Source organism: Vulpes lagopus, chromosome 16 (assembly GCF_018345385.1).
Source record: "Vulpes lagopus strain Blue_001 chromosome 16, ASM1834538v1, whole genome shotgun sequence".
In the NCBI taxonomy this organism is placed as follows: Eukaryota; Metazoa; Chordata; class Mammalia; order Carnivora; family Canidae; genus Vulpes; species Vulpes lagopus.
The window spans coordinates 31187928-31210361 of NC_054839.1; the positions used below are offsets into that span (position 1 = coordinate 31187928).

A 22434-nucleotide genomic window follows, 5' to 3' on the forward strand; every position below is an offset into this window, starting at 1 on the left:
TTAGTTTTTAGTTTTCAGTTTTATTTTTATTTTTGGCCAGTGGAGTTTCCTTATTTTCTTCTAAGCTCCATCATGTCTTTAAGAGAATGTTTGTTATATTTTGTCCAGGATTTTCAGGTGTTTAGAAGTAAAAGGGTTTCAGATTATCTGGGCTGTCCTATTATAGAATATGTTAACTCTGCCACCAACTCTGTAAAAGTCAACTAATAACGAAGGACAGTTGGAAGAAAGCAGGCAGGGATGAGACCTCCTCCTACCCTAACCCTGCCCGCAAGAGGAAATCACCCTTAAAAAAAGGATTTTACACCACCCTGGAAGGAGCTCTCTACCTTTTCCCACATGATAGATAGATGACAAAAACTGATTGGATGACATATACAGGAAGAGTTAATCAGATGAAAACAGCCCACCAACAAGCCCATTAAAACCCCTAGGTCTAGGGACGCCTGGGTGGCTCAGCGGTTGAGCATCTGCCATCAGTCCAGGGTGTGATCCAGGGTCGAGTCCTCCATCCGGCTCCCTGCATGGAGCCTGCTTCTCTCTCTGCCTATGTCTCTGCCTCTCTCTTTCTGTGTCTCTCATGAATAAATAAATTAAATCTTTGAAAAAAAAAATCCTAGATCTAAACATCAAATTGGCCACCCTCTCAGGTCCCGTCTCATTTTGAGAGCTTTGTACTATCACTTAGTAACTATGGCCAATAGACTTTGCTTTGCTCCCCACCATTTGTCATCTGGTCTACCTCTTAGTTCCTCCAAGCAGCGTCAGCATGAGCCATGGGCACTCAAGGAAAAGGAATCCTGTGACACTGAGGCCTCTCACACTATATTGGTGTTGAGAGAAGTTAGTATGTAGGTCTCTAGACTTTCTGACCTATTCGTAGGAGGGAGATGTTATGCATGGTGAAGTATATTTGACTTAAATGATGCTGTTACCCATCACTAAATTCCCTTAGTGTAGGAATGCTTCCTGGGAAGGCTATACATCCCCTCTTGGCCATAGGACAGGGGTTTGGCTCACTTAGGGGAAGTGCCAGAAAGTGATTTGGGGCCACTTTTATCTCTTTTCTCTTTGTCATGATAATCTTCCAGTGGATTAGAAGCAGGGAACACCTACTGCTGATTTCTATGGATATGTAGAAAAAAAATCCTTTCTTCTTTTAACCCACTGGGTCTTCAGGCTCTTTGTGAAGCACAGTTGGCCTATCGTGGCTGATCCAGTTACCACAGACCCTCAGGTATGTTGCTGGGTACTGAAGATTACAGTGAGCGGAGTAAATGGAGTCTTTCCCTTCATGGAATTTGGGTTCTGATCTAGGGCACAGAGATGAACCAAATAGAAAAATTAACATAGAAATAAAACTGAGATAAAAGTTTTGAAGGAAACAAATTTTGGGCCAAATTAAAATGCATTTCTTTAAGTGGTGATACCCCACCTATTTCTAGAAAAACCAGAGGGTATTTACAAAATCAAACACAATGCACAATTTAGACCAGAGATACATTAATATAACAGAGGAACCAATGTGACAGGGCTCACAAGATAAATCAATTAGGGCAGTAAGGCACAATACTTTCTACTTCTCCAGAGCTGGGACAAAAAAGGAAATATTTGAGTAATATGTTTCTTACTGCTTGACAGCAGGACACAGGCCAACTCTTTGAGGAACTGAAATTTTTCCTTCCCTGAATCAAGAAGCAGTTTATTAACTGGGTCTTCCATGAGGCATATTTCACAACTTAATGGGCGTAACTCTAATTTTGTAAAAGTCACAGGGACATTGTCTAAGCGGATGTTCCTTGTATATACCATCTATAAAAACTGAAGAGCAGAAAAGTCCTTTTTTTTTTAGGTTTGAGAGTACTTTAATGGGGAGCGCTCCTGGCGAGGTTTCATGACTCAGAGAGGTGGCCTGAGTCAGGGAAGTCGCATGGGGTTGGGGACTGTGGTGGGGTTTTTTAAGCCTTCTTGGTTCTGACTCTGGATCCAGGTGGGTCCCTTGCCAAATTAGACAAGGGAACACCGTCAGAGCAGAAAAGTCTTTTTTTTTTAAAGATTTATTTATTTATTCATTCAGAGAGAGCAAAGAGAGAGGCAGAGACACAGGCAGAGGGAGAAGCAGGCTCCATGCCGGAAGCCCGATGTGGGACTCGATCCTGGTTCTCCAGGATCACACCCTGGGCTGCAGGCGGCGCTAAACCGCTGCGCCACCGGGGCTGCCCCAGAGTAGAAAAGTCTTGATTAAGGGAAGCCACTTGTGCAAGGAACTTACATAATATGAGCCAGTTTGGTTATTTAGTGCTGTCCTGCCCACTGGAAGCTGGGGAGTGCTCTTGGAGGGACAGCATTACCTGACCCTTGGGCCCTAGATATCAGAGGCCTCCTGGGATCCTTTGGAAAGGGCTGTTTTTAAACTGGTTTATGGTTGGGTCTTTCAAGCTGGACCTTAAATTATGCTATGTGGTGGCAGAAGAACCCATCTCTTCATTTTAGAGGCCAGGAGGAGGCAAAATTGCCTACATGTTGTCGACAGTCAGGAGCCTGATTTCTTTCTCTTGTTACCCATCAGTCACACAGAGTCCTGTGGGAGGGGTCAGTATTTTCCTCAAAAAAGAGCATTACATTTCCTCAGGTACCTTAATAGGTTAGTTAAAAGATCAGAATTTAGCATCATAAAGTATACAGAGTATTATCTGGGTCTGAAAAATGTAAGGGCTTTTGTTTTAGCCAAACGAGAACCTGCTGGGCCTGCTGGGCCAGAGGTGGAGCATTAATTGGAGGGATAGTAAACACTTGAGTCTAAATCAGTGCTGATTGTAGGAGAAAAGGCCTGCCACAGTCAAGGTCATTTCACTTCCTCCTTGGAACACTGACTAGACTGTGGGCCAAGGTGACACCCTAGACACGAGCACAGGACATTTGTCAGAGCCTCGTATGATTTCTATAGTAGGTGCACATCTTCACCCATGAACATGGGTCTGAGAAGTGTATCTTTTGTGAAATTTCTAGAACCAAATATATTTAATGTATTTTTTTGTTGAATCTCAATCCTGCTGAGTGGCAGAAGCTAAATCTCAGCCCCAGGATCTCCTCCTCCCCCACCATCCTGCATCCTGCAGGGAGTAGGAGAATATTTCTGTTGTCTCAGTGCATCAGCTAGGGGAACATCAGGTATCAGGTATCAGGGCCAGGTTGTCATTGTGCATCTGAGCTGGCTTTGGCAGAGATATCCTTGATCCCTCTGGGCTCAGGTCTCTGGTCCACCTAAGCCTAGGGATCTGTACAACATTTGTGCCTGTCACTAACAAAAACAGTATTATGCACTTAACATTGGTTAAGAGAGTAGATCTCATGTGAAGTAAGTATTCTTAATACACACATACACACACACATACACAACAGGATGCAACGAAACTTTCGGAGGTGATGGATACTTCTATTACCTCAGTTGTGATGGTTTCATGTGTATAGTCATATGTCCAAACCCATCAAATTATATGTGTAAAATATGTGCAGGTTTTTGCATATCAGCTCTACCTCGATAAAGCTGTTTAAAAAAAGAATATAATATGTGACAGGTTTTTAATATTAACTTTTAATGCTTTTTAATATTATGCTTTTTAATATTAACTTATTTCACCATCAGAATAACCCAGTGAGATGGGTACCACCAGTCTGCCCATTTTATAGATGAGAGAACCAAGACACACAGAGTAACAGGTAATACTCCATTTCACCCAACTAGTAAGTGCTGGAGTAGTCTGACTTCAAAACCTAAACCCTTAATCCCAGCTGTGTGGCTATCCTGGTCTCCATGGCTGCTCCTCTTCCTTAGCCACTCCATTTTACCTGGTGCTCCTGGGAGGTCTACCTAAGCTTTCTTTTTCTTATGCAGAATGCTCTCACCAGGGGTCTCTTTTTAGGTCACAGGGTCCCCAGCCAGCAGCAGAGGCAGATGACTTCCAGACCTGTCTCCTGGGTTCATTATGCTTCCCACAGCCTCAGGCTCAAACTTTCAGCTCTCTTAGCTAGCTCTATCTGGATGTCCCTAAGCACCTACTGCTCTGTATGAAAAAGACTAAATGCATCATTGTCTTTCCCCAGGATGAGACTTCTGTGTCCTTTGTGTCTCACTTGAAGCCTGTTCACTCTGGGACACTAGGAGCCATCTCTTCCCTCATCCTCTGATATATCTAATCACCATGTTTGGGGAATTTCATTGTCCCCTAAACTATTGCTTGCTAGGGGCCTTTAGCATTTCTTACTTTGGCCTCAGAAAAGACCTCCTAGGTGGACTGTCTGCTTCCAACCTAGTTCTCTGGCATCTTCCTTTAAACTACAAAAGTGTTTTCTCTAAAACACAGTCTTTGTTACGTGTTTGTGTAAGTTCTTCAAGGGCTTCCCATCATTTATATAAGTGTTTCTTAAAAAATGCATTTATTGGGCACCTGGATGGCTCATTGGTTGAGTGTCTGTCTTTGGCTCAGGCCTTGATCCCAGGGTCCAGGGATCGAATCCCTCTGCCTATGTCTCTGCCTCTCTTTCTGTGTCTCTCATGAATAAATAAATAAAATATTAAAAAAATAATGTGGTTCTTGGGCAAATGCATCAGCACCACCTGAACATTTGTTAAAATGGAGGATTTCTGGCCCTTGCCCAGACCTATTAAACCTATCAAAGTTTTTTTTTTTTGTTTTGTTTTTACTTTTTATTTTTTTGAGAGAGAAGAAGAGAGAGCCCAGGGAGGAGGGGCAGAGGGAGAGGGAGAGAGAGAATCCTAAGCAGATGCCAGGCTCAGCACAGCAGCCCGCATACCACCTCCAGCTGAAATCAAGAGCCTGCTACTCTACCTACTGTGCCACCAGGCATCCCAGGGTATGTGTACTCTAATGATGCTACCAGGGTGATTCTAATATGCTGCCTGAATGAGATCTAAGTATCCTAAAAGGATGGGAATGTTCTGATTCCTATTCCTGTCTCCAGGCTTATCTCTTGTTAATCTCTCTGAGTTCCCCCAAACATCTAACTGCTTTTAGGTTCTCCCCAACCCCAGGACGCATAACTCACTTGCCTTTCCTCTGTCGCCACTGCCCAGAGTGCCTTCTCCTTTCTTAGTGATGTTCACTGCTCCTTGCGTTGCCCTCCTAGGTGTCCTGTCCTCTAGTTGTGCATCACCACCCTCTCCCCTCCCCAGGCTCATCACCTGCAGCTCCCCTGTGCTTCCCTAATGCTCCCCTAGTACATCCTCACCCATCCTTAGGGTATCATCCTGGTGTCACATCCCCACCTCCCCTTGTAGCTTGCCCGCATCATGATAGCAGACCCCACCACACACCACACATCTTTCTGTTTCCAGGACTGGACATAGTATTTGATCCACAGCAGATGATCAACAAATATTTGTTGAAGAAATACATGAGTGACTATAAGGCATTACTGCCATGCAACAGAGGGCATTGACAGTTGAGATATCACTGAATCACTACAGATTCTGCTTGGAGGTGTCAAGGAGGTGTCACAGGGGAGGGGACATTTCATTAAGGCCTTATGAGAAAAGAATGAGTAGTTTTCCAGGTGGAGTAAAGAGGAAAGGGCATTGTTGGCAGAGGAAAACTTCAGGAAGACTTGGGCAGCTAGTTGTGGCTGCACAGGGTGGGGTGGCCGAAGGGGAGGTGTAGTCGGAGGGGGGGCAGTGCGGGGAGGGGAGGGCAGTGGGCAGCAGCGGATGAACCCAATGAGCTGGATCAGCCCAAGACAGCTCCAGCTCACAGCTAGACCAGGGGGCAGTGTCAACAGTGCCTCCTTAAGGAAGGCTCTGTGTGGCCAGAGGACCCCAACTGAGAAACCCAGGGGAGACAGTGCCACCTACTGTGCCAAATTGGTTCCCCAGGCCTTTTCAGGGGAAGAAGCTAAGTCATCATCTAGTCAACACAATGGGAGTTTTAAATAGATATGTCTCATAGAATTAGAAGATCCCCACATGTGACATGGAACACATTCAACAAATAATGGGCATTATTCTAACTTGTGATATTTTCTTGCCATCAAGCATGTACCAAAAGGTCCTATATTTTATTATTTTATGGAATGTATCTTACTTGCTTATATGATTTCCCCTTTATCCTTCTTGATATTTTCATCCTAAAGTTATATAAGTATCTGAGGCTTCATTGCTGCTGCTCCTTTTAAAAACCTCCATTCACTGTTGAGATTTTTATTTCAACATAACAGCGACATAGCAAGAATTATACCACGATTATTGGTAAAGTTAATTGGAACCTAGCTCTCTCAGTATTTCTTGTTTTTGTGTGTGTGTTTTTTAAAGATTGTATTTATTTATTTGAGAGAGAGAGTGAGAGGGAACATGAGCAGGGGGAGAAGCAGATAGAGAGGCAGACTCTCCACTCATTAGGGAGCCTAATGTGGGGCTCCATCCCAGGATCTGGGATCCTGACCTGAGCTGAAGGCAGACCCTTAACCAACTGAGCCACCCAGGTGCCCCAGTATTTCTTGTAATCCCCAGTTAGAAGTGTTATAGTCTGTATAGTATCTGGCACAGTTCTGAGTGCCTAGTAGGTGCTCAATAAACTGTAGTGTGTAGAAGGAGAGCTGTGCTTTCAATTAATTGATCTTGTGATCCACAGATGTTGGACAGTGCTATTTCGATTAAAGGCTGCCTTCTTCCACAATTTCAGAGTTAAGTCCTCAAGACTATTCTGGTTGGAAGAACAGGCAACTGTGCAATTTATTTCACTGTCCAAGCCTTTCCACAGAATCAAAAGCCATGGTGGCTCAGAGAAACTCCAGGTGGAGGCACTGGCTCCTCTACACTCAGACTCCAAAATTTACAAGGAGTCTGAAACCAAGACTTTCAATCTCATACCAAGACAGGTTGAAACTGCTCTAAAGCCAACCACTTGATCACTTTATTCTTGCATTCCTCCTGCTTTTCCACACAGAGGTGGGTCACATGCTTAACTCAAATTCAGGAAAACTCCCATCAGTTAGCAGTTGAGGAGCATCCCACACTTTGGGGAAGTGTTGTCATGGGAGCCGATGAGGTCACTCAAGGGTGTGATATAGAGCAGTGCTCTTTAAACTTTAGGGAACTTAGAATCACTTGGAGAGCTTGCTAACACACAGATTAAGGGCCTCACCTCCAAAATTTCAGTAGGACTGTGACAGGGAACATAACTTTGCATTTAGGATTGTAAGATTTAACAAATTAAAAAAAATGCAAGATGCCTAATAAAACTTGATTTCAGATAAACAACAATTTTTAAAAAGGATAAGTATATCCCCAAAGTACATGAGACATACTCACCCTACATATTTTTTATCATAAAATTTACACTATCTGAAACTCCAGTTGAACTGGGTATCCTTAATTCCATCTGGCAACATAACTTGCATTTCTAACAAGGGCCCTGGGGATGAGGATATTCCTGATTTGGAGGCCACAGTTGGAGCCATAGGTATAGACTAACCTGACTGCAGAGCCCTAGGGAACACCAACATATAACCAACAAAAAAATCTGAGCAGGAATGTAAGCAAGGCAGCAGAATTAGCAGTATTTTCTCGAAACCCAAAGGAGAAAAAACTTTTAAAGACACAAAGTGACCAGCAGAGTCACCTGTCAGAGAGATTTTGGGGGACTCTGATGACTGAAAAAAAAGAGATTACATTTGGCAACAAGGAGGCCTTTGGGAATCTTCATCAAAGCATTTTCAGGGCAGTGATGGGGCAAGAGCCAGCTGGCAGTGATCAACAGCAGGGGTGTCAGGGTGGACATGACTGTTTGCATATGATTACCTGCAGGGGCTTCTTTGTCAAACAGAATAAAGGGGGATGCAGGGGCTTTTGGAGGTATTTTTTATGAAGGGAGATGGTGACTATCTTTTATGGCCTTGGAAGAAGTCAGTATAAGGAACACCTGAGATTTCAGAAGCTATCGAAGAACAAATGGGGCACAGGTCTGAGAGGTGGCCACCTGGGGAAGCAGAATGAAGATGGAAGTCGGGAGAAAAGCAAGGAGGGTAGTGGCATCCCGGCCTGGGGCAGATGTCAGTTTTGGCCCCAAAAGGAGAAAGAGCATCTGCTTTGAGAAATCTCACTGACATCGATGGTTACCATTGCAAAGCAGAAAACCTGTGTGTGTGTGTGTGTGTGTGTGTGTGTGTGTGTGTGTGTGTAGAGGTGTTGAGCACTATTCTAAAACATTCTGTGTGCTTAAAATCTTTTTTGTGGTAACTTATTCTTTGATCCCTTCTTTCATTTGTGTTCATGGGGCCATTTTCACAGTTTCCCCAAATTGTTTTTTCCTTCCTTAGGGCTTGCTTTCTCTTGTGGAAAAAGCCATTTTAATGTGCATTTTGGGGCTTCAGGTTCTGATTTAGTTTGTACCTCATGCATTTCTTTCCAGGACTGTGCTTCACTGGCTGTGCTTTATTGGTGAGTGTCCCCACCCAGCCTCACTGCATCGCCTCTGATACTGTCACCCCTACCTTCCCACTGATTTCTGCGTTAACTGTCATGAGCACATGATGAAGGTGTACACGCATGGTGTGTCTTTCCACAATATCAACTTTATTCAATCATAAAGCAAAGTAAAATCACAATTATAATGCAGGTCCAGGGTTCCAAAGTCAAGGACATTTCACCATGTGATTAAACTTGACTTCTTACACAGCACACAGAGCAGGACAGAAAACAAGCCACACAGCAGTGGAGGTAACAGAAGTTAGTGTACCAAATGCAAAGTCAGTCTGTGGGCGCACAGCTGAGCTCAGGCCTTGGCTGGTCTGGGTCAGCTCTCATCACTTAACTGCTTCTTTTGCTCAAGCAGAGAGGATCTTGGTTCTGTTCCGAGATTCATCGGGCAGAGCTTTTGGTGACAGTTGCCTTTATTAAGTGGTCAGACATAGAGGGGTCAGGTCTGAAGAGTACGACAGTTTGCTGCCAAAATCCTTCCGTTTTTAAAGGCATTTAATGGCTTACCCATCCCTACAGACCTCCTCTGCTCCTGCTCGTTACCCATTCTGGGGCATCTGCTGATGCTGGTGCTGGTAAGTATCTCCTAGCTGCAGTACTTTACCTGCTTGTGCTGTTGCTTGACACAGGCTCCTGCTTGACATGAGGGATTCCATTTTGCTCTTTACACTAAGTAATAGAACAAATTGGTGTTATACATACAATAACCCAAATCTGACTATTAAAGCACTGTTTTACTCTATCCTGTTAACATGATAGAGGTCAGAGTTTCTCAAATTGCAGTTTCAGCGGCATGTGCCACAGTGTTAGTTGTCAGGGAGCATCTGGAAGCTGAAGCCAGGAGTCTCTTCTGAGCCAGAGAGAATCATTTTGAGAAATCCTGGAAGGAATGGGAAGGCTCTGAGGTAGAGCCACTATACTTCCTCTCCTCTACTTTGACTGGCTTGGTTTTTCTCTGCTGGGCTCAACATGGACTATGTATCTCTTGGCCCAGAGGACTTGGAGGTGGGTCAATGGAAAAAAAGAACCAGAACCCAGCAAAGGAGAGGGGGTGTTCCTGTGAGGTTTCCTGGCAGCTTCTCCAGTACCCCCCACCCCCATGCTTCCTACCTCTGTGAGGAAAGGTTAGGAGGTTTGGTGTGAACATACATATCTTATCCTCACTGTTACAAATGTTAACTCCAGAATGCACCCTGCTTTATTCTTTTTCCATTTGCATTTGACTTAACTATGTGTATTTAGCACATTGGAGATTGATGCTTAATTTTAAAATTGGCTGTATTATCATTTAATAACATTTATTCAGTGTATATTATTTACATTATATTATTAAATTATTATTTAACACATGACATTCATTAAATATTATTTAGTAAATAACATTAATATTACTGATAACATTTATTAAAAGTTATTTAATAAATAGCAAATATTAATATGAATTTAAAATATAAAAATGACTTAATTTTGAAATGCATAATCCGTGTCCACACGTTGAGCCTGTCCTTGTCATGACCAGTGTCCATGGATCTTTCTTTCCTGTAAATGTCTGAGCAGAGAGTTACGCCTGCTGGGGCCAACCACAGTCTAGTGGGCATGAGCAATTTCTGTTCCAGCCCTCTCCCCAGGGGCATTTGGGGAAACCAAATGTCAGAATTACATAAAATCACAAACCAATACTATCACTCACATCCCTCTGCCTTCTTTTGTTAGTATCTCGGTGGTGCTTACTTTGAAATGGGTGAACTTCCGCAGACCAGAAATAGAAGGGAGCTATGACTTGCCTGGACAGAAAGAGCTGATGATAATTTGATGTCCTTTGTTATCTAGGGAGGTATGATAATGCATTGAATTAACATTTCAGTATTGGATTTTTGAGGCAGTGTGTTTTGCTCTACTGGCAACTCACTATCTGTTGTGAATGAGGTTCCAGGATACAGTTCCAAACTGTGTAATTCTGAGAAAAGAATTTCCAGAATGGGGTTTTTGTGTGCCCCTCTTGTCCCTGGTTAACATAGCCTGCTTATTATAAAGAAGGTGAGAACTTGTCATTCAAATGTCTCAGTGGAATAGATGGAGCACTTGCAGATTGATAAATGGTTGAGACTGAATGCTTCCAAACTAATGTTGACCACAGGGGTGGGGTGGAGGGGACATCAAGTTCTTTAAACCAGAGCAATCTTCCTGTCCATTAAAAATAATTGGAAGTTTATTTACCACTTTCAAGAAATTTTTTCAGTTTCTCTTTCTAACTCATCTAATTTATCTTTGATTCACACCTAGTAAAGCTTACCTGTGTGGGGGACCTGGTACACTCATGGCTAGATTATTCAGGCCAAAACCACAGCCTGGTGTTGATACCAGGTTGGGGCACTTGAAAACTGAGACTAGGGTAAAGTTCTTTCTCTTTTCAGCTCAGGACAGGAAGTTGAGATATCTCCATCTCAAAACTGGGTTCAGCAAAGCATGCTATTTTAGTTCTGTAGTTACTTATTATACTTATTTATTTTGTAGAAAGATAGATCAAGGTCATTGAGCTCCATAGATAGGTCAGGTGTAAAGAAATGGAAAGAAAAAACAATTATATCTGCATCATTGTGTGTCATAGTAATGCATGACATTATAATAATAATGCGGATAATAAAAATTAAACAAAATTTAATAAAACTAAAACATTTGCAAAAATTAGGTACCTATTAAATTGACCAGCGATGTGATGTTTCATTTTCTGAATTTGTTCTTTAGTTTAGAAATAACTAACAATTAAAAAAGAAGAGGCACCCAGCTGGCTCAGTGGGTGAAGTGTGTAGCTCTGTCTCAGGTCCATGAATTTGAGCCCCACGTTGGGTGTAGAGCCTACTTGAAACAAAAAAGAAAAAATATTTTAATTTTAAATCACTACCATGAAGTGAAATATTTCATGCATAAGTTAAAATTTGCAATCACCAAACAAAAACAGTACACCTGAAGTACACCTCACAGTTCACACTGTTTTGTGCTATTTCAAAATTAACCACAAATAACAACTCTAGGCAGTTACACAGAATGAAAGAATTGAAGTAATTCCATTTCTGTTTCTTTTTTGTACTATCATAGTTTACTTGGAATCTGCTGTTTCAATGCAGGTATGTGTGATTCCACTGGAGCTAGAGAGAAACTGCTTGGAGCAGGGTGGGAGGGAAGTTGGAAGATTCTAAAGCATATGAACTATTCTTGAAATGGATTTCTCATGTGGGAGGAGGTAATAGAGGAGTTCTTTGAATTAGTTTCCAAGTAAAATACTGTGTTATTAGAGGATAAATAATAAAACTGTGCTAATTTGAAATTTCCACATATATGATTATTATTTTTTAAAGATTTTTATTTATCTATTTATTGGAAAGAGAGAGAACTCTGGTGCCTGTGTGCAAGCAAAAACTTGTGAGCTGGGGGAAGGAGGGGAGCAGAGGGAGAGGGAGAAGCAGACTCCCTACTGAGCAGGGAGCCCGATGTAGGGCTCCATCCCAGGATTCTGGGATTGTGACCTGAGCTGAAGGCAGCCACTTAACTGATTAAGCCACCCAGGTACCCCACTTGTATTTTTAAAATTCAACCATAATCACACCAATTATTTAGAATTTAGACCACTAATAAAATGTTTTTCAGGAAGGAATATTCTATCACCAAATTGTTTAGAATAGCTAAACAATCAGCTGGTGGATGGTGACAATAAAAACCAGGCTGACTTTAAGTTCATTTTATTGCTTTCTGATAACTCCTTTACGGTTAGTACACTTCTTATTGTCAGCACCTGAGGCTAAAGAGATTGAAGTGAACATGTGGCACTTCTAAAAAGTCTGCTTATAGGCAACCAACTCAGGAGGAATACTCTTTCTTGCTCTCTTCCTTTCCTCATCTCTGCAGTGTGTTAGGTTTGGACTTGATAGGTAGAGCCCTAGCACCTTCTTTCATCTGAGGGTAACTTGAGGATGGAAGCTAGTGATTGGGTAGGGCAGAAAAATTGGGGACCCAGGTCCCTGATTGTCTGGACAATACTAAGGTAGCTCCTGATGAGTCATGCCTTATAGAATCCCCTCTCATTGAATTAGGATAAAACCCATGATGTACTTCTTCTGATCAATGGAATATGGCAAAGGAGATGGGATATCATTCCCATGATTACATTTCATTATATGGCAAGGGTGAAAGAATTTTGTAGATGTAATTAAGGTCCCTAATCAGTTGACCTTGAGTTCATCAGAAGGGAGATTATTCTGGGTAGATTTCCCCTAATCAGATGAATCTCTAAAAAGAGGGCCTATGCCTTCCCTGAATTCGGAGACTCCAAGCAGCAGAGACTCTTTTTCTCTGTTGCTGACCTTGAAAAAAGTAATGCTCCAGGAATTTTATAGCCACAAAGTAATGAATTCTGCAAACAATTGAATTCTGAGGGAGCTTGGGAGTGAGTTTCCCTTCCCATCTCCCAGTGAAGATGCAACCCAGCCGACACCTTGATTTCAGCCTTATGAGGCCTCCCAGCTAAGCCAAAGCCAGAATCGTCACTCACAGAAACTGTGAGATAATAAAAATTTGTTTAAAGCTGTTACATTAGTGCTAATTTGTTATGTAGTATAGAACACTAATACATTGATGTCCATGTTGTCACTATAACAGCTCAGGAATGCCTCGCTGACCTCCAGAGTTCTTTTATGTGAGCAAGAATTAAATTTCTCACTTCTTTAAACCATTATAATTTTAGATTTTCATCTGTAGGCAGCTGACCCTAACCTTAACTGATTCATGGAGTAATGAGGAAGGGTTTATAGAAGATGAGTCATTTGTGGTTGATCTTAAAAGTGGATACAATTTCAGAAGGTGGAAACTGGGGTGCCTGGAGGTAGAAAATAATTTTCATGTAGCAGAGTGAATAAGGATAAAAAGTAGGTGAAGAAATAAATTATTTGAAGAAATAAAGAATAATTTGGTTTCACTGGATTGAATGAGATGAGGTTAGAAGGGTAGATTAGAGCCAAATCACAAAGCCAGAAGAGCTTGGAGATAATTTTTCAAGCCATGGAGAGCATTGGAGATTTTCTGACCAGGGTGGTAGCATGAGCAGAACTATGCCTTATTTTAGAAATGCAGGATGAGTCAGTTCTCTTTAGGTTGCAGAAACATATCTCAAAGTAGATTTTGTCTCAAAGAGATTTATGGGAAGAGAAACTGGGGAAGAGAAACAGGAACTTAGAACAGGAGCCAGGGACCTCTGCAATCAGAACAAGATTCATGCCTTAAAGGTTATTTGTCTTGATATTTGACACCATTTTCTGCTGCAAGGAGCTTCTTGTGACTGGAGTACTACCCCTTAGAGTTGTCCACCTAGGAGACAGAGGGACTTCCCTTCCAACTCTGGTTGAAGATATCTCTGCTGGAAGCTGCACTTTGAATGGACAACCTTGGAATAATCCCAAAGGCAAAGGGGCAGGATATGATGATTGGCCTGTATGTGTGTGTGTGTGTGTGTGTGTGTGTGTGTGTGTGTGTGGTGCCTGCTACTAGAAAAATGAGCCTGGGAATCAAAACAAAATGGTTATGTAAGTGCAATTTGAATTTCACAATTCTCTTTTCCTATCAGGGTCTCAAGGACAAATGATATACTCATGATTTTACTCTACCAGGGGAGTAAAATTTGAGTTGAATTTATATTTAATTTATTTAGGTATAAAGGTATGCACAAATGATTACTTATAATTTTACCAATGATTTCTCCATACCTCACTCAATGACAACCAATGTCAACCAACGAATTAAAATTAATTTTCATTAGAAAAGTTTTTAATGCTCAATTATTAATTTATTGTATGTCCAAAGGGGATAACATACTGTGTTATGCTTATCCATCACTGAAAGGAAAGAGAATTTCAGGATAGATATTTAAATGTACTTGCAGGGCATCTGGGTGGCTCAGTCAGTTGAGTGTCTGACTATTCGGCTCAGGTCATAATCTCAGGCCCTGTGTTGGGCTGCACAATCAGTGAGGCGTCTGCTTGAGGATTCTCTCCCTCTGCCCCTCAAATAAGGAAATAAATCTTTATTTTTTAAAAAGGATTTTATTTATTTATTTGAGAGAGAGAGAGAGAGGGAGAGAGAGCAAGTGAGCACATGCATACACACAGAGGAAGAGGGAGAGGGAGAAGCAGACTCCCTGCTGAGCAGGGAGCCCAATGTGGGGCTCAATTCTAGGACCTCAGGATCATGACCTGAGCTGAAATCAAGAATTGAATGCTTAACTGACTGAGCCACTCAGGCACCCCAAGAAAGAAATCTTTTTTAAAAATGTACTTTTAGTTTCTTTGAATAATCTCAGTTAAATACTTACTCATTGCTTAAGAAAGCAATATTCTTTTGCTCAAATGTACTAGTAGATAATCATTAAATAAAAACTGAAGTCATTTAAAAAATGCACTATTTTAATTTGCATCTTTTTTCTAACTTCCTTTAAGTTACCTGTAATATGTTTGGAAAGTTTAAGATCTTTTCTTTTTCTTTTTCTTTTTTTTTTTTAAGTAAGCTTCATGCCAAGTGTGGGACTTGAACTCATGGCCCTGAGATTAAGACCTGACCTAAGATTAAGAGCCTGACATGTAACTGACTGAGCAACCCAGGCACCCTTAGGGTCTTTTTTCTAAATTCTTGGATATATTGATCATACTTAGGTTTTATCTGGAAATATTCAAGCATATAAAGTAGACTCAAATATTTAATTGACATGATGATAAACATCCATCTGAGGAATCAAAGCGGCCAGCATTTAAAATGCCTGAAATACAAAATGCATTTTTCCAAAATGTGGCTGAACGACTTTCTGGAACACTTTCTGGTCAGCTACTTGGTGGGTGCAACTGACACTTTTTACCACTAGGTGCTACTCTTCCTCCATCACATATGCATCTCCAGTCTCAAAAGCAAGGTAGAAGCAAAACCAACTTAGTTATTTCCTGACTACTGTTTCAACACAAGCTAAAACTTCACCTTGCATATTTACTCATCATTGTAACAATACAGTATTTTGAAAGTTGTTGGCTAAGCATTCAATATTTTGTAGAAAGTAGAGCTTATACCAGCTTTCTGTGTATCATCCCACACCACATTTCAGAAAACTAAAGACTATCAATACCTCTGGTTGCTATTAATTCATATTAATGAAAGGAAGCCATGGGTTATAGTTTAATTAAAAATACAGTTGACATGCCCATGATTTCTCCCTGAAAAGGTGGCATATTATAGTATCTAAACAATTTTCCATGTGAGACAAAAAATTCCCACAAAATTTTAAGTTATTAGTCATGTATTACAAATCACCCGAAGGCATTATTATTGATATACTATATATATATATGTGAAGGAGGAAAATGTATGGAATCTGTTTATAGCCTCATGCTAAATGTCTTGAGATAGATGATAAGCAGCTAATAGGGATCCATGTTTGTTTAGCTTTTCTTGAATGATTTCTCCCACTCAGTGCTTGTGGATAGACACATAGTAAACATTTTTGAAGATAAAGAGAACATAAACCACCCTCATATTTATGTCCACTGGGCCTTTTTGAGAAAAGATTTTATCAAGGCATTGGGTTTAAAATTCAGCAAGTCTAAATATTAAAATTTAAAAGTTTTCTCTCCTCAGGGGATAAAAAAAATTTGAGGTGGAAAAAAATTAAAAGCTAAATAAATTGTGATTTAAAAAAAAAACTAAGCCAACTGGGCAAATTAGATACTTGGAATATATTTATTCACTTCTTCCCTCAGACTTACCCATCCAGTTTAGTCGTTCATTCACTGACTCATTCATTCACTGAACAAACTTTTATTGAGGAAGCTTATGTGTTTCAGATACAAAAATAAAATAGAATGGCCTCTAAGTTGTGAAGGCTTACAGTTCAGGGTGAAATGCGCTGACAAGGAAGAGGAGAGTCAGATTTGTATATAGAGAATTGGTGTAGTGATAGCTCATGGGATCCTCTTTCATTTGAGCATGATGACAGATATGAATATAAGAATCCTTTGGTGACTTTAACATGCCTCGAAACTAGGTAGACAAAAATGTTCCACCAGCTGGATAGATGTATTCTTGAACCTGTTGGTGGCTTTGCTGTCCATTTCCTGATAGTCTTCCAGGTAGGCACTTTTCTGCCACTGTGGTGGATGTGGCCGCATGATTAAGTTTTGGCCAAAGAGATTGATGTGAAAGTGTTGGGTGGGACTTGTGGCACAGGTGAGTTGTCTGGTGCTGCCTGCCTTCGTCCGGGTTACCAGCACATGTCACCATTGGGAGGGGGGTGGGTGATGCTACTCCTCATTGTACATTGTAATTGGGTCATTGGAAATATAACCAACACCAGTTTTTGTTTTACTCCTATCTCTTGAGTCTAGGTTCCCTGTTAAGGAAGTATTTTGATTACAGTAATAAGAATTTTCTTTTTGTTCTAACTTTGGAGATGGGATATTAGTGTTTAGCCAGACAGAAATAGACACCAGTAACATGATGAGCAAATCAAGCAATTCAACCCTTTTCACACCAGCAATAGTATAAGTCACCCAAAAAGGTTGCTTTTGAAGGGCGAAAGAGAATTGAAGTGAAAAGAATATTGATTAATTCAGGGGAAGCTGAAAAGGCTCTCTGTTCTTCTGGTAGACCTGAGGTGGCAGGCTCCAGGCGTGTGGTGTTAATAAAGGGGGCTAGAGACACACTGAGAGACAGCAAAGGCGAGAGGTGGGAAATGATCTTTCCATTCTTCCCTCTTGGTTAGAAACCCCATTATATGCTCTCTTAGCTCCCTGAACTCCTCCTTTGAGGAGAAAAGAATATTGAAGCACAATCCCATGTCTTTAAGTGCTATTCTGAGAAGGCTCCACTCTTTGTCCTCATTTCCCTCCATGCACTGCTTGGATTTGTTTCATCATTTTAATCACCCCCTTGCTTACACCTTCCACTCCCTCCCTGGGTACATCCAACCCTTAGCCTCACCTGAGTAGCTGAAAATAGCTGGCAGAAAAAAAATCTTAAACCAACACAAGATGCCTTTTGATGTTCTTGTACAGGGTGTGTGGTTATTGCCTTATCCTACTGAAAGAACAGAAAAAGAGAGTCCCCTCACTACTTCTCTGAACTGAAGATTTTAAGGTTTGATCAGAACAATTAAATATATAACACACATAGTTAGCCTTCCTGAAGTGCTCTGACAAAACACTCAGGATAATCATCTGGTCAGCTGAAGCTGCTAACTAGGGAAAAACATTCTTCTTAAATTAAAAACAACAACAACAACAAACAGGGCTTATTTGAAACTTAGAACATCAAATAAGTGATTACACCGATATTTTATTTATTTTAAAAAATGTTTTATTTATCCATGAGAGATACAGAGAGAGAGGTAAACTCCCCAAGGAGCCTGATATGGGACTCAATCCCAGGACTCTGGGATCATGACCTGAGCCAAAGGCAAACGCTCAACCACTGAGCCACTCAGGTGTCCTTATACCAGTATTTTAAACATATTCAGTTTAAGCAGTTTGGATATGCATATATTAGTCTGTCCATGCTATTATTTTTTTCCTAGTAAATATATTCTTTTAAGATTTTATTTATTCATTCATGACACACACACACACACACACACACACACACACAGAGAGAGAGAGAGAGAGAGAGGCAGAGACACAGGCAGAGGGAGAAGCAGGCCCCATGTAGGGAGCCTGACGTGGGACTAGATCCTGGGTCTCTAGGATCAGGCCCTGGGCTGAAGGCGGTGCTAAACTGCTGAGCCACCTGGGCTGCACTTAGTAAATATTATCTAGGTGGTAGAAAGGAAAAATTAAACTGAATCCGGGTTCTTTTCCTAATCAGTTGAATTCATTCATTCATTCCATAGATATTTCTTGCGTGAACACTATGAATGTGATAAGATGGCAGAGGCATAGAGTTGTTTGTTTATTATAAAATTCATGTAATGTTTGCATTCTCTGTGGAGATAGGAACGCCACCTGCCTTACACACAGCTGTATCCCCAGAACTCGGCATCATGCCTTATACGTGAGAGGCACTCAACGACTGGAGACAGCTATTTCCACTGACCAAACCACAAGAATACTTGGAGGAAACTGGGATGGGTTGATCCAGCCCCATGGTGACAGGGCTACAAGAGTTAGAAAGGTGATGGAGATTCTATCAGGAAAAGGGAATGGATAGTCCAAATATGTATAAAATTCGTGGAACAACTCTCCCACTGTCCTTAGGATATATTAAAAACACCCGGTGTTGTGTTAAATTGGGTAGGGTAAAGCTAAGCTTCCAGATTGTGGTGATGTCACACATTGGGACAATTCCTGAGAGAAATGAAAGCTGCTTCTTTCTATCTTTAGTATCTCTATATTTCTATGGCTGAGATATTTGCAAACAGTGATAAATGCAGGGTGAGAGACCCTTTTGGGGCATGGCTTGAGCATAAATAAACAAAGGGCTGATGAAAGTTTGACTGCTTCAACTTACAAAAAAAATGACTGGACTTAATTTCTTAGAGCAGTTTTAGGTTTACAGAAAAATTGAATAGAAAGTACAAAGAGTTCCCATATACTCCCCACCTCCACAGTTTCTTCTGTGTCTTCCATTGGTATAGTATATTTATTACAACTGATGTCACAATTGATGGATACATTAGTTTAAACTAAAGTCTATATTTTACATTAATATTTACTCTGTGTTATACAAGTCTATGGATTTTGCCAAACGGATAATGACTGCCTCAATTTTTATTAAGCATAAGGGTTCAAGATAGAAGTTTTGTAGAATGAACAGGTGAGCAACCAATATAGTTAAAAAATCAATTTGTGCAATAAAATGATTTAAATTATGTGGATTGGCACTGTATTATTTAATAGGTTTTTATTTTGTAACGTACTTATAAAAGTAGATTTATGAGTAAATGTTCACTTGTTATACTTGTATGGTTAGACTTCTTTAAATAAATGAATAAAAATGATCATAAAACACTTTGGAAATAGTTTATGATAATGAGAGTATTGCCCTCACATTTAGTCAAAGATGTAATGACAAGAAGAAAATTCTCCCCGTTTTTTCAAATCTGGTAATCACTGGGTATGCGAACATTTTGGGCATCATTGGTCTACTGTTTGCTATGTATCTTGGCACATGGGCAGTGTATAAAAAATATTAGCTATTGATTATGATTTTAAGTTCTCTAATACTAGAGGTATTAAATCAAGTTTTGATCCCTGAAAATGAGAGAGGAGCTTAGAAAAAAAATCTGTTTATTTTTGCATAAGAAGTTGGTGAGACAGTTCTCTGAAATTATAGAATCTTAGAAATAGAAAGGAAGTAGAGCATCTAGTGAAGCTTATTAACCCAAATTATGAATCCCTTTTATATCACTTGTCTTCAGTGGGCCTCCAGCTTAGATCTGTAGTAGGAATGGGAACACAATTCTTGTCGAAGTAGCCTTTTCCATGGCTTCAACTGTCCAAAAGCTTTTCATAAGCTAAACCTGAACTTTTCCTTTTTTAACTTCTACCTATAGATTCTAGTTTTGCTCTTTGGTACTGGAAAGAATACAGCTGCCATGCTACCTCAAATACTACTCCCTTCTAGGCGATTCTACTATATTCTAGATAGACTAAACTAAAAAAACTCTTACCATTACATTGTTTTGGGTCTTGCTTACACACTTTGAAATAACCTTGCCAATTGAAATAACTTTCTCTTTATTGTTATTATTATTTGTGATAACACTTAACATAAGACCTAAACTCTTAGCAAAATGTTAAGTACAAAATATGGTATTGTTTACTATAGGCAGTATGCTGTACTATAGACCTGTATGAACTTATTCATCTTGTATAACTGAACTATTGTGTCCTTTGTCTAATTCTCTATTTCTCCCTACTCCCAGTCTCCAGGAACCACATGAGTCTATCTTAGATTCCTTGTGTAAGTGATATCATGTGGTATTTGTCCTTTTGTGTTAGCTCATTCATATTCCAATTGCATGATTTCCTTCTTTTTCTAAGGATGAATAATATTCTATATATATATATATATATATATATATATATATATATATATATATATACCACATTTTCTTTATTCATCCATCGATGGATATTTAGATAATACAAGCAAAAATAGACAAGTGGGACTATATTAAAGGAAGCAATCAACAAAATGGAAAGGCAACCTATGGAATGGGTGAAAATACTTGTAAATCATATATCTGATAAGGAGTTAATATCCAAAACACATATGAAACTTCTATATCCAAGAGCAAAAAACCCCAAATAACCTGACCAAAAAGTGTACAAAAGAACTGAATAGATATTTTTTCCAAAGAAGGCATCTAAATGGCCAACAGGTATATGAAAAGGTGCTCAATATCACTAGTCATCAGGGAAATGCAAATCAAGACCACAATAACAACAACTCAAGATTGCTAAGTCTACAATAAGACAGAAATACCAATTTTGTTATCAGTTATTGTGTTTCTATGATTGCATGCTCAGCTTTTCTCTGTAAAATGAAGGATTTGACTTGAATAATTTCTAGGCTCATTTCAACTTTTAAAAGCTATTGTATTTGGTGTGTGTGTGTGTGTGTGTGTGTGTGCGTGCTACAGATATTCCATCTTATTGGCTTCCTGAACTTGGAATGGATGCAGAGTCCCAGATAATTTTTCAAATGAACTTTTGCTAAGCTGCATCTTAAGCACCTGTATGACTTTACATTTATCCCTATTACTTTCTCTCTTATTTGTTTCGTTACTGAAGCTTATATAGATGGTTTTAAGTGTTAATTCTATATTTGTTGGATTAGTAAGCCCCGCAAGATATGTGTCATCTATAAATTTTGTTAACATGATTCTCATATGTTCATTTAATTTGCTGAGAAAAGTTGAGTAGAAAAGAGCTAAAACAGAACGTTGTTCTTCTTTCTCTTCAGTTTGACATTATTCCATTCATCAACAATCTTGAATAGACCTGTCTTAACAAAAATGTGCCCATGTAATTGATATTAAAATACAGCCTATCTTTCCCTAAATTGTCCAAAAAGATATCGTGATTGAGCTGTCAAATATCTTGTAAAAATATAATATACTGTGATACAGTATTACTACACTGCATGAGATTAGCAATGCAGCCTAGGAGGGAAAAGTATTTTGTTAGTGGTGACTCAGTTGAGGTGAACTCCTATTGTTTCCAGAGGTCGTTCTTCCTCTCTCTAAAAAGCCCATACAATCTATTTAATAATCCATCCTGGAATTTTTTGGAGGAGGAGTGTCAAGTGTCTAGTCTTGGCTTTCTGGGAACTATCTTTTCTCTCTCCCTAGAAAGCAGAACATTGGTTTGTCTCTCATTCATGGGTAGAAAAGGTCAATCATTTAACATTCTGTTCATAAACAGCCTAGAGACTAAAGAGAGAGGTACATAGGTGGGTGTGAAAAGTGATTTTTGGAGGAGAATGGGCATTGTCAGATTACTTATGAGATGCTTTCTTCCTCTATAATCTCATCATGTCTCCTTAATAGAGTCATGAATAAATGATACATAATAGATGAATTAATTATAATGAATATTTTCATTAATAAAGAAGCATTTAGATACAGTGCAGTGTATCCACACACCTAGTCTACTTGTGTTTATGGCCTGTAAATATAGTAGAGGGCTTTCTCCTGTCCCTAAGCTACACAGTCGAGAGTGAGACCACTGTAGCAACTCTATTCACAAATAGCTTGGGCTCTGAAGAGCACTTGGTCATAAGAATAAGTGACTGAGAGGGCTAAACTTGTCATTGCAGATGTTCTTACACTAACATGAATGCAGTATCAGTTCTTTATAGCTTATGAAGCTGTGGCTTCTTACTGATGGACAGCCATCTTTCCTTGAAAGAAGCTCAGT

The 22434-nt window shown here is 39.9% G+C and overlaps 1 protein-coding gene across 1 annotated transcript in view; it reads right to left on the bottom strand.

The window, feature by feature from the left end:
* Nucleotides 1-16686, bottom strand: part of ACOD1 (aconitate decarboxylase 1) — a 34688-nt gene extending 18002 nt beyond the window's left edge. The window contains exon 1 of the mRNA XM_041731052.1: nucleotides 16552-16686. Within this exon, the coding sequence (XP_041586986.1) occupies nucleotides 16552-16686 (135 nt within the window). The remainder of the gene's footprint in view (nucleotides 1-16551) is intronic.
* Between the last annotated feature and the right edge of the window lie 5748 nt (nucleotides 16687-22434).